The sequence below is a fragment of the Hippopotamus amphibius genome, chromosome 6 (assembly GCF_030028045.1).
Source record: "Hippopotamus amphibius kiboko isolate mHipAmp2 chromosome 6, mHipAmp2.hap2, whole genome shotgun sequence".
Lineage (NCBI taxonomy): Eukaryota > Metazoa > Chordata > Mammalia > Artiodactyla > Hippopotamidae > Hippopotamus > Hippopotamus amphibius.
In genome coordinates this window covers 71,286,950-71,300,372 of record NC_080191.1, presented here as the reverse complement: position 1 = coordinate 71,300,372, position 13,423 = coordinate 71,286,950, and the positions used below count along the sequence as shown (strand labels likewise).

Here is a 13,423-nt window from a genome sequence, read left to right as displayed (position 1 = left end):
ATTTTATTTAGTCAAAAAAGTGTTTTCGATATATCAAATATTCAGATAGAGTATTAATAAGTGAAAACTAGGCAATTATTTTTAAATGTATATAAGAAATTACTCCCTTCTCCCCATTTAAAAAATCTTAAAGTACAAAATAGACCACATTTTATTAAAATAAAACCACTAACCCTTGGAAATAGTTATCCAAAAGTATTGAGATCTGAAAAAAGCTCTGGAATTACAAAGAAATTTCCATATCAGGTGTGGTAGGCAGTCTCTAAAATGGCTCCCAAAGACCCCTACCCCCTGATATTCACACATTTTGTACAGTCTCCTCCCTTTGAGTGTAGACTAAACCTAGAGACTTGCTTCTAAAGCATAGAATAGGGCAAAAGTGATGGATGTCACTTCTGAAATTTGGAAGTTCATGCTGTACTCTCCCTACCCCTACCGGGTCTTCTTGGAGCAAGTTGCCGTGGTTGCCCTGCCCTGTGGGGAGCCCCACACAGCCAGCAAGGCCAATGAGAAACTGAATCGTGCCAACATCCAAATCAGTGAGCTTGGAATCTGATCCTCCCTGGTCAAGTTTTGAGATGAAAGCAGCTCTGGCCATCCCGTTGACATAGCCTTGAGAGAGACCCTGAGCAGAGTATCAAGTTAAGCTGCCTCCAGATTCCTGCCCCACAAAAACGGTGAGATAAAAATGTTATTTTAGATCATTAAGTTTTGTGGTAACTTCTTACACATTAACAGATAACAAGTACATCGAGAACTACCTTATCTACTGTCAGGAACACACTGATGTTGTAACTAAAATGTTAAAATGGCCTTTAGGGTAGATGTCAGCAAGTCAGTAGTATTTCAAGGTAAGGGTAGCATATTTCCAGCAGAACTATCCTTCCTAAGATCTCATTTGACCCATTTTAAAAAAATTATCTAATTTCATGGTTCTCCAACAACATTTTATCCACCCTAGGTTTTGTTTGTAGCATTTAACTTCTGTTTCATTTTAACAAGTTGAATGGGTAGAAATATTAACAATGTCTTATTAAAACTAGTAGATTTAATTTTTGATGGATTTTAAAAAAATTTATTTTATTGAAGTATAGTTGGTTTATCAATATAATGTATTTCTGGTGTACAGCAAAGTGATATATATATATGTGTGTCTGTATATATACATAATGTATTTTTATATATATTCTTTTTCCATTATGGTATATTACAAGATAAGATATTGCCTATCTTTTCTCATAGTCTTTTCCATTCTCACCATTATGATCTATTGTAAGATATTGCATATAGTTCCCTGTGCTATACAGTAGGACCGTGTTGTTTATTCATTCTATACATAATAGTTTGCATCTGTTAATCCCAAACTCTGAATCCATTGCTCCCCCACCCACCCTCCTCCTTGGCAACCACAAATCTGTTCTCTATATCTCTGAGTCTGTTTCTGTTTTGTAGATAAGTTCATTTGCATTATATTTTAGATTCTGCACATAAATAATATCAAATGATATTTGTCTTTCTCTGTCTTACTTCACTTAGTGTGATAATCTCTAGTTCTATCCATGTTGCAGCAAATAGCATTATTTCATTCTCTTTTTTTTTGGTGCACGGGCTCAGTTGCTCCACGGCATGTGGGATCTTCCTGGAGCAGGGATTGAACCTGTGTCCTCTGCATTGGCAGAAGGATTCTTAACCACTGCGCCACCTAGGAAGCCCTATTTCATTCTTTTTTATGGCTGAGTAGTATTCCATGTGTATATATGTACCACATGTTCTTTATCCATTCATCTGTTGATAGACATTTAGGTTGTTTCCATGTCTTGGCTACTGTAAATAGTATTGCTATGAACATAGTATCTTCTCAAATTATGGTTTTGTCCGGATGTATGCCCAGGAGTGGGATTCCTGGATAATATGGCAATTCCATTTTTAGTTTTTTGAGGAACTTACATACTGTAAAACTAATAGATTTGATAGTTTCATTAAATGATTGTATAGAAATAAGGAGATACCTGAAAAGAAACACCTATTATGTTTATAAATAAATTTACATTTATTAATAGTTTTGAAATAATTGGCATGAGTTAAGTATTTATCCATTTCTAAAAGGAATCTCTCTAGGGATATTTCAATTTTAGGCTCAGTTTGTTAAGTACTCTTCTTCCTGTAAGAATATTATAGATCGCAAAGATAGTCAGGAGTAGAATTGGAAAACAAAAAGGAACTTAAATTCGAGTAAAATGTATCACTAAGGCAAGAAATGGCTTTCCTCTGAGTTTGATAAAGGTTTTAAAGCGGGTAATTTTGAAAAATATTGTAAGGCTGTATCTAACTTGAGACGTGGAGGATGGGAATAGGGCGTATGAAAAAGTGGGATCTTTAGGCAAAAGAAGTACAAGAAAATTAAAATCCTGTGCTTCTCTCTGCTGCTCTTTAATTGTTCAGAAACACCTATAAGGCTTCAAATTTATATGACTTTGTTCTTATGCCCTTTTATTGATACTTTTTCTATGTACTGATCTATTATGAAGAATATATACAGATTGGAGGAAGTTGTGATTAAAAAACTATTTTATTTTCACAAGATCGATTTAGTGTCTCTCCAACAGATATCATCAGGAAAACTACAAGCAAAACTATATATAACAAAGTCCAGGTGATTTAATATTTTATTTTCTCCTACTATGCATTGGTTTCCTTGTAGACAGGCAAAACAAGCCAAGCATGAATCAGCTCTGGGACGTGACCTGTACAGCTCTCAGTCATTTATTCTCTGACAAACATAGAGCTGCTTCTTAACTTAATTCCAAGATCTTGAAGGCATTTTGGTATACTCCTTTTAACGGAGTGATTTTTATCACTTTGCTCTAACTTGGCCTGTGTTCCAGAAGTTTCCTCCCTTTTTCTGCTCAGCATAGACTTTTCATTTTTTGCTCCTTGTGTTTTCATTTGTTTGTTTGTTTCTGTTTTTGTTTTTTTCATTGCATCGGGAGTGGTTTAGTCAAGCATGAAGAAAGGGAAGGTAAGGGCTGAAGAGTGAGTGTGGGGGATTATTCATCGTTTTTGTGCAGGCCTGGCCCACCTGATAGAACCTGATTCCTGCTTTGCCCTTATTCTCATGGAAGACCATGGTGAGGGCATAACGGTCTCAGATGTCTCCAAAGCCCAGTTTCACTGCATGACGGAGCAGTCTCCACAGGGTAAGGAGAGGAAAGTGCTCTCAGCATCCACCTTTTAAACTCCATTAGCCACAGGTGATAAACAGCCTGTGCGGGTGAGGGAAGAACAGGAGAAGTGATTGGTTATTTCCTCCAATATTTTTTGGTCCACGGTTCCAGCAAAGAATACCTATCTCCACATCTGAATGTGCTCAGGGCTGGAAATACACTATTACAGCTAAGGTTCCTGTGTCAATATAAATTCTGCTCAAATTTAGAAATCTTGCATGACTGAAGGATTTGTGTGGACAAGTATGCAAAGTCTAGCGATTTTCTTTCTTTCTTTCCTTCCTCCTTCCTTTCTTCCTTCCTTCCTTCCTTTCTTTCTTCTTTCTTCCTTCCTTCCTTTCTCTTTCTTTCCCTCCCTCCCTTTTTCTTTTTCTTTCCTTCCTTCCTTCTTTCTTTCTTTCTTTTTCTTTCCTCCTTTCTTTCTTTCTTCTTTCTTTCTTTCTCTTTCTTTCTTTCTTTCTTTCTTTCTTTCTTTCTTTCTTTCTTTCTTCTTTCTTTCTTTCTTTCTTTCTTTCTTTCTTTCTTTTCTCCCTTCCTTCCTTCCCTTCCTTCCTTTCTTTCTCTTTGGTTTTTTTTTCCTTTTTTATATTTATTTATTTATTTATCTGGCTGTTCTAGGTCTTAGTTGTGGCATGTGGGATCTTCATTGCCATGTGTGGGATCTTTAGTTGAGGCATGCAGGATCTAGTTCCCTGACCAGGGATCAAACCCAGGCCCCCTGCATTGGGAGTGTGGAGTCAACCACTGGACCACCAGGGAAGTCCCTTTTTCCTTTTTTTTAATTAAAAAATTTTATTTCCTATTGGAGTATAGTTGATTTACAACGTTGTGTTAGTTTCAGGTGGACAGCAAAGTAATTCAGTTATATATATACATATATCTATTCTTTTTCAGATTCTTTTCCCACTTAGGTTATTACAGAGTATTGAATAGAATTCTCTGTGTGATACAGTAAGTCATTGTTGGTTATCTATTTTATATATAGTAGTGTATATGTGTTAATTCCAACCTCCTAATTTATCCTTCCCCTCCGCTCCCACCTTTTCCCTTTAAGCCTGGTTATTTTCAAAACCCCAGAGTGACTTAACAGCTCTCCTACCGAATTAATACAATTTTTTTCTCATGCCCAAAGATTCCCAATTTCCCTTCAGAAATTAGACCATGTCTTTAGGAAAATGATTTGGTCCTGTGCTTTCCACTACAGCAAAATTTATTTTAATACTCCACATTTCCACCCTGGCCTACGTGCTTTCTCCCAAGTCTCTCCGTCTGTCATGAATGAGTCTCTTGTATAATTCTTCTGAGTACAACCTTTCATACACATTTTCTCCCTCTTCCATAAACCGGGAGGTCTGGGAGCTCTGCCACAGTATTAGAGCTTCAGCTTAGGAGTAGATTTGAAATGCCAGGTTTCTGGTGACATTACAGATTGACAGTTGGTGTCTAATGCTGGCTCAGTTGTAATTCTGGCAGGTCACTGGATGCTAACCGCTAGATACAGCCCATGGGCTCCAAGTTAACAAGGTTGATGTATTTTGAGTTCTGCCTCTTAAAATTCAAGTTAAATAAAGCAGCCAAATAGGGTTGCTTTTATGTGTGTGATTTTTTTGATTCATTATTTTTTTATAACATCTGTTTGAGCTATAAATGTGAATAATTTAACAGTGTCAGAAATGAATGTCAATTTTAAAGCAATTACTAGCTATTCATTAAAAGGAGAAATTTAAGTAGTTTTTTTGAAACATTTTTTATGATCGAAAAACTTTACTTGAAAATAAATCATATTTAATATGTATTTCCTCTAACTGTAACATCAAGCTTTTCAAAATATGAAGCAGATACTAAGTAAAAATCACATAATGTTGTCACAGAACTGCTATTAACATCATTTTATTTTTGAAAATCAATTATTTGTTAACTAAATTCTGTGATAATCTGTTACTTGTGTGAGTCAGGGTTAAATGGTAAATTCAATATATAGTGTTATGAAAAATGGTTACATTTCTACACGGTTAACTTTAAATTTTAATCTTTTTGGGGTTTATTTGGTTTGTTTTTAGTTCAGCTTTTTCAGAGTTAGAAGAGTAGGCTGGATCTGCACAGGTGTTTGGCAGAGGAGGGTATTATGAAACTTATCCTCCCTGTCTAAGACTTCTAGTATGTGGCTGGCTTCATTGTCTCTTGGCAAGCAGAGATTTTAAGGTATCCATACTGTAATGTGGTATAATGCCAAATTGTCATCTCAAATTAGCTTTGGAACACAGGAAAAAATTGAGATTCCTAAAATTTTACAGTATATTGTTTTAATTATAGACACCCCTTGGGGATGTTCCAACTTTTAAAGTTTTTTTTTTTTTCTGAATGTAAAAGTAATATATACTTTTTATATAAACTTCAAGCATTACAGAACTGTAAAATAAAGCAAGCCATCAACAGTTTGGGAGCAGATTTTTCCAAATTAAAAAAAACAAACAAACAAAACTCTATGCATTCAGTATTCAGTGTTCAGTATTACTTTTTAAATAATTAATTAATTATTTGGCTGCATTGGGTCTTTGTTGCTGCACGTGGGCTTTCTCTAGTTGTGACGAGCAGGGGCTACCTTTTGTTGTGGTGCGTGGGCTTCTCAGTGTTGTGGCTTGTCTTATTGCAGAGCAAGGGCTCTAGGCACGCGGGCTTCAGAAGATGTGGCTTGCGGGCTCTAGAGTACAGACTCAGTAGTTGTGGCGCACAGGCTTCGTTGCTCCACCAGGGAAGTCCCAGTATTACTTTTAATATGATATTGTTACCACAGCTGAACCATTAGATGGTTCTAATAGGCCCAAATGTCTTTGGCTTCTAATATATAATTCTTTCACTGCTCCTTGTCAACAGTCTATGAAACTAGCCTAATTTAGTAACCTCCTAACTATTTAAGACAATTAAAGTGTTGTAGAATAGCGTATTAGGGCTAACTTAATATTCTGGTGCTAATATATATTTGCTATGAATTGTCATTTTTCAAAGTATTAAAAGAAAATGTACCACATTAAATCACATGGAAAACAATTTAGAAAACATTTTGAAATCTTGTATTTAGAATCATCAGCAGTGACTCCAAACCGGATACACTGAAGATGTAGTAAGGGTTGGGGTCTGTATCTAAAGTGCATTATGAATGATGTACCCTCTGAGTTGCTTTTCTGAAATAAGTTTTTCTCAACTTGTTTTCTTATGCACATTTTGTATTGATGTCAATAATTTGTTTGTGTCACATGTACCACCCACTGCATATTTCAGATGAACTGGTATTTAAAAAAAAGTGATGGGAACAGTTTCATAGCTCTCTGCACACTGCTCTGTGGCAGGCTGTATTTTCCACATGGCTGCAGCAAATCTCCCACCACACAAGCTCTTCTTACAGTGTGGCTGTGGCACTCCTTCCACTGAGACAGGCTTTTGTGACTGGATAAAGGGAGTTTGGAGAAGTGACAGTACGTGACTTCCAAGGGTAGGTAACCAAAAGGAAAAGCACTTTTTCTACCCTCTTCCCTGGAATACTTGTTCTGGAAGAATTCAGCCTCCAAGTAAGCAGTTTGACGGCCCTGAGGCTGCCATGCAGTGAGGAACCCAAATTAGCCCACAGTGAGAGACCCCACGGAGAGAGCCTGAGAGTACTTGAATGGAGTTTGGGGGTGGGGAGAGAGAGAGAGAGAGATGCCTTGAAATCTTCCAGCTACTCTAAGCTACCCCCTTTTCACTGGTTGCTTAACTGCAACCATGAGAGAGATGCTGAGATGGCACTATCCAGCGGAGGCTTTCCAAATCCTCACATGCAGAAAGAAATGGTTATTTTAGTTTAAAGCCGCTAAATTTGGGGGTAATATGTTGCATACCAATAGATAAATGGAATACCCTACAAGCTTTTCCAAATTTCTTTTAACATAATTTCCCTGCTTCCCATAGAATCTGAATAGCTCTACCACTCTTCAATCTAGGGAAGAGGTTTGGACAAGTGCAGGTACAATGGCCAATGAGAGTGGTCAGCTGTAGCATGCAACTCATAAAGCGTGGACCGGGATAGAGAAATGACATGTTATGGGAGCTGTTCTGTGGTGATATCTTGGAAAAACAAACAAATCAAGGGAACTTCCATGGATGCAACTGTATTTTGAAGGACCTTCATCTCCAAATTTAAAACACGAAATTTAAACAAAAACAATTGATTTCAAATAATGTTTACTTTGTTATGAGTGAAAAATACAAGAAGAATCCAGTACATTAGCTAAGGCTACAGAATTAATACTCAACTCTTGTCAAGTCACTTAATTCCACTTTCTAATGCCCAAACGTCTAAGTGCTGAAATTCTAACTGAACATCATATCCTTAGGACACTTTAGTTTCTTCTGGTGATAGTGATGGATAGTGTTTCCTTTTTAAAAGTTCAAACTAAGTATATAGAGTAGCGCGCCTGACATTCATCTTGTTTGTTTTCATTTGATAAATATTTACATAGTGCTTATTACTGGTCTGGCTAAATCATCTGAGGAAACAAGGGGAGGTAGGTAACTTAACAAGGACACACAAGCTGGAGATGGCACAGCTGGAATAGAAGGCTCTATATTCTAAACTACTACTTCATCATCAGGGAAATGCAAATCAAAACCATAATGAGATATCATCTCATGCCTGTTAGAGTGGCGATTATCAAAAAGACAACAAATAAGTGTTGGTGAGGATGTGGAGAAAAGAGAACACTTGTGCACTGTGGTAGGAGTCAAAGTGGTGCAGCCACTATGGAAAACAGCATGGAGGTTCCTCCAAAAATTAAACTACCATATGATCCAGCAATTCCACTTCTTGATATTTATCTGAAGAAAACAAAATACCATCTCAAAAGGATACATGCATTCGTGTTCATTACGGCATTATTTACAATGGTGAAGATATGGAAATAGCCTAAGTGTCTGTGGATGGATGAATGGATAAAGTGTGAGATATATGTATGTATGTATATGTGTATGTACACACACACACAGAGGAATTATTCAGCCATAAAAAAGGAAGGCAGTCTTGCCATTTGCAACAACCTGGATGGATCTTAAGGGCATTGTGCTAAGTGAAGTAAGTCAGACAGAGGAAGATAAATAATGTATGATCTGACTTATATGTGGAATCTTAAACAAACAAACGGACAAAAACAGCTCACAGATACAGAGAACAGATTGGTGGTTATCAGAGGTGTGGGGTGGGGGAGGTGGGAGAAATGGGTGAAGTGTTTTCATTTTTTGTTTTCGTTTAAAGAAATTGAACTTAAAAAATCATACCAACGAATGACAGAATTGGTGTACTAAAAAGTACTTGGAAGCAATGATACAGATTTATTCACGACAATGATGAAGAGTCATTTTTTATCTAGATTAATTGATAGAAAGCAAATGTAAGGAAGTGGTAAAATTTTAATTCAATGAAATTGAATAGCAAAAATATTGAACTGGATCTTTTTCATGATAGATGTAACTAGGTTTTAAACAATACAGTACATGCTATTAATGAATGAATACTTTATTGACAGTAGACAGGGAGCTAAAACATTATACAATTGTATAATCCAAATGAGTATTCATTAAAAAACAGTCTCAACCAAATTTATGCCATCCTATAGGGATATATTAAAAAAGAATTTTTCAAAAACGACTTGAAAACCAATGCTTATTTATAAGGTTGTTGTGCCAACTGTTGCAAGAATGAATTTTCTATCTCCAATTCTGATGACTCATTAATTATTTCCAGATAAATCTTTTGCCAAAGAAGAAAGGATCTATTCCCTTTATGCAGAAGATTTAAAGGAGACCGTCAAATAAAAAAATATACATGTGAAAGAAATGTGTATGTAAATAAATAGGTCACGAAATAAGTTAGAAAAGTTGTTTATGCAGAGTTTTGGAACATGGAAGTGTTGGGTTTTGCAGAAAGGACCAAAAGATATGAAATCACCACTGCCATGGAGTTGACATGTTAGTGGTCATGGTAGTGAGATGACAAACAAATAATAAGTGAATTGCATATTATATTTCAATATAAAAAGTTACATGGAGAAAAATTAAGTAAGGAAAAACCACAGACAGGAAGGAAGGTGGGTGAAGGAAGAATAATGATTGGTGTATCCATGGAATGATTGGTGAAGGTCCCAGTTGAAAAATGACATTTGGGCAAAAACTGGAAGGGATTGAGGGAGCCATGTAGATGTTTGAGGGATGAGTGCTCCAGACAAAGGCCATGAAGTAGGAATGTGATTATTCTATTTGGGGAAAAGTAAGGCAGGCAGAGCCAGTTAGAATAGCGGGAGAGAGGAAGGGGAAGATAACGGTAACAAAGCCAGACTTCCCTGGTGGCACAGTGGTTAAGAATCTGCCTGCCAATACAGGGGACACAGGTTTGAGCCCTGGTCCTGGAGCAGCATATATATGACAAAGAGAAGCTAAGCCTGTGCTCCACAACTACTGAGCCTGTGCTCTAGAGCCCACGGGTGTCAGTCACATGCTGCAGCTACTAAAGCCCATGCACCTGGAGCCTGTGCTCTCCAGAAGAGAAAGAAACACACTAAGAACCAGGCATGTTAAAATTTTCAACTAAAAAAAATATTGGAACTTTTTTACAGAGCAGTAATATGTTTTGTGTGAAATACAAAACCATTTACTTAATATCACAAACCATCATACAGCTACATCTTTTTCCTATTAGATTTTTTCTCATGAAAGTTACGTTTGAAATGTTACATGTGCTATTAGGTGTTTCCTGAATTTTCTCTACTTGAAATTTCAAGGACATCAGATAGGAATGCTACAATCATATTTAAATATGATTAGAGTTCATTGGGCATTACACTTGGGCAAGAAAAATCTGATTTTGACATAGCATCCTCACTGCGTATCAGAAATTACAGATTCTAATCCCTTTGTTTGTCAATCATACCCGTCCTTAACTTTACTAATTGTGTATAGAGTGACTTCAGTTTCTCATAAGGAAAATTATAGCAAAAGTTTTTTCTAATGTGTTTGGTTTTTCTTACGTGTTTTTGTTTTTTGCAATAAAGCCTAACCTTACAAATCTTTAGATAGAATGGGAAAAGTTGGTGTTCTAGCTAACATTTATATGGAAAAATAGGTTCTTTCCATACTCTCAGAACTGCACGTGGATATACAAAATGACTCCCCCAGCTAGGCCTCATCCTGTCATTCAAAAGAATTGGAGCTGTTTTCATGAGAGAAATAAACGTGGAAGAGTGATGTGACCTTTACCTGCACTGGCAGGATTTTGTAATCCCTCTGTAATGATGGCTTGGGGGAATAGCCCACATACTCTTTTGGGGATACTCCCTATATTTACATCAGCTTTGCTATCTGTAAATATTATATCACAGAACTAGGAATAGACAGATAATGTGTCTGAATTTATGTAATACGTGCTGTATCATAATAAGGTTCAGTTGTACTAACATTTTGTTTTTTTCTTCAGCATCTTGTGTTTTGTTTCTAGGCCTGTTGTTAAACTGTTTTTGTCTTCAGTAGAATACTCTAATTGTAAGGTGCCTCAGTTAATTCAAGAGAGTGAGTTTTGTAAAGTATACCTTCTCAGATATTGAGTTAATTATTATGGATTATAGAATTCACAGTGAAAAGTGTTACTGGAATGCAAGGAATCTGGAAAGAATTCTGTGACGCAAATGAAATGTACTCTATTAAGGCAACTGATTCTAGGTAAAGACTAGGACTAAGACACTTCTGGAAATAAGTATGGCCAAAAAACAATACTGTAACAAATCTTTCTGATAAGGAAAAGTAACAATTAGAAATAAAACACTTTGGTTGAATTTCTAGTTTATGGACATATAAAATCAATTATGCAATCCCAAACAGTATTTTTTTGTAAAATCATTAGGTAGGAACAGGGCAGAAACTAGTGATCTTATTAACTGAAAAGGAAATTGGGGCACAGAAAGCTTTTAGTGTGTGCTGTGTCAGACACTCCTTTTGGGGGTGTCCTGCTGCTCCAACATTCCTTGAAACTTCAAGTATAAATATCAATAATAATAGAATTCCAGCTCTGGGAGATCATTTCTTCTGACCTTCTCGTTTTACCAGCAAAGAAACTGAAGCCCTTAAAGACTGAGTTACCATCATTATTCAGAAAGAGAGGTTCTTAAACATCTTGGCTTCTAGAACTCTTAGGAACAATATATACAAGATAAATGTGACTGTCGATTGGGCTCTAACATTTGCATCTTGTCTTTTATTTTAACGGCATTAAAATAAAATTCCCGGGGATGATCTAAATTGATTTCTGCAGCACTGCGGCCCGCACTTTCCTCTCTTGCCTTTCTCCCAGTTCTACCCGGGCCTATTCTTTCTGGGTCAAGGTTAGATTCTCCCGGCCCCCGGCCCTGGCTGGCATCCAAAACTGTGGATGGAGAGTTTGGAAGAGCCTGATAGGAAGGGAGAGATTAAGTCTGGTTCTCATCAGTCAGTTGAGGCCTTTTGCAAACAGCCCCCCCCACCTCCTGGTCCCCCTCTGTGCCTGGGCAGCCGACTTCTCTGCCCGAGGCTCTCGGTTTCGCACCCCATCTCTACCTCCCGGCGGGTGCGGCTGCGGGGCCACCCTCGGCCAGGGGTGATGGTGCCCGAATCCGACCTTGCTCCCCACTTGGGTCTCTGGAGCAAGGAGAGCACTGCGTGCACACCACCGAGCCACGTCCCACGCAGGGATGGGCTGGGACAGCTGTGACTGTAAACCGATGGCGAGCGGCGACCCTGGGCGTGGAAGGGAGCGGCGCCGCGCCGGCCTCGCTCTTCCTCCTCCTCCTCCTCGCTAGCCGCTCGCCTGATCTCCTGCCATGACTCAGCGCTTCTCGCAGGCTGCCCGGCTGGGGACACCGGCTCCTCGCGAGCTCCTCCCGCCGCGTCCACCCCCTCTCGCCATCCACGCCCGCCCCCGGCCGCCGGCCCTCTCCCCGCGCCGCCGCCGTCGCCGCCGCAGTCAGCTCGGGCGTCCCGGCAGCATCCGCCGCCCGAGCCGGCCCGGCCCGACCCCGCCGCCCCCTGCGCGCGCCGCCCGCCATGGAGCCCCAAGCCCCCCGCCGCCGCCGCCACACCCCCCAGCGCGGCTACGCCGTGACCCGGAGCCCCCACCTCAACAAGGTAAGCCGGCCGGCCCCCCTCGGTCTCCGTCACGGTCACGGTCACCGGCAGGCCTCCCGGCGGCTCAACGAATGCCGCTTAGCCCCTCCGCCTGAGCCCCCGGGACGCCGCCCGGCCGGCAGCCGGGTGGGCAGCGGGGGCCTCTGGGGGCGCCCCCCGAGCCTCCGCGCGGGCCGAACGGAGGGGCCGCCCGGGGTCGGGGGGGAGGTCGGTACCCGGGAGCGTGATGGATGGGAAGGGGGTGCTGTGGCTCTGCGCCTCGGCATCCTATTTGGGGAAAGGAGGAGATGGAACTTGTTTAAATACTTCTTGGCTTCTCCAAAAGCTAGAGTGAAGGCAAAGAAAGTGGCCGCGAAATGCGTGAATTGGGCGCGTCTGTGAAGGTAGCAGGTGGCCTGCCGGCTCGGCCTCGATGGGCCACCCACGTTCGGGGTCTCCTCGGTGTGCCGATCACTGAGGAGGAGGCTGCCGTGAAGCGAGGCGGCCCTCCTGGTCCAGCCTGGACAGAAACGTGTTCTGAGAGTGTCGGGTCACGTGAACAACCTGAAAGTCAAGGCCTCTTGGTTTCTGCAGGGACGCGGTTTAGAGGCTGGGAATGCGTGGTGGGTGGCTTCTGCCTCGGGCACTGCGTGGCCTGGTGCAGAATCCCTGTCCCAGACGTGAGACGGTGGGTAAAGCCGTTCCTATTTATTTGAATCTGGCCTTCTGGAAATTAATTTTTTTAAGACCTCTCCTATTTTTTTTTATTAAAAAGGGGAGAATTCAGGGCAGGAGACCCTTTTTCAGATCCTTGTAACATTTCATTTTTCTTCACCGGTAATGTAAACACCTCAGATTTCTCTCAAAGGAAAAACACCTCGGGATGTGTACATTTGCTTAAGCAATACTTAGCAGTCACACATTTTATGGCGGGTTTGCCTCTGGATTGCTCCTTTTGTTTAAGGATGTGCTTTTTGACATTTCCTTTTAATGTAATACATGGAAAACTCCATCAGTCGGCACGGAGGCCTGTTGGGTCATTT

General features: G+C 40.0%; 1 protein-coding gene across 3 annotated transcripts in view; it reads left to right on the top strand.

Annotated features, from left to right (window-relative positions):
* The first annotated feature begins 12,112 nt into the window (after positions 1-12,112).
* ME1 (malic enzyme 1) overlaps positions 12,113-13,423 on the top strand; it is a 181,905-nt gene continuing 180,594 nt past the window's right edge. For 2 of the 3 annotated variants that reach the window (XM_057738817.1, XM_057738816.1), the window contains exon 1: positions 12,115-12,401. In XM_057738817.1, coding sequence (XP_057594800.1) covers positions 12,321-12,401 — 81 coding nt within the window. In that variant the 5' untranslated portion in view covers positions 12,115-12,320. Of the gene's footprint in view, positions 12,402-13,423 lie in introns of all 3 variants that reach the window. The other variant, XM_057738818.1, reaches the window with a different exon arrangement.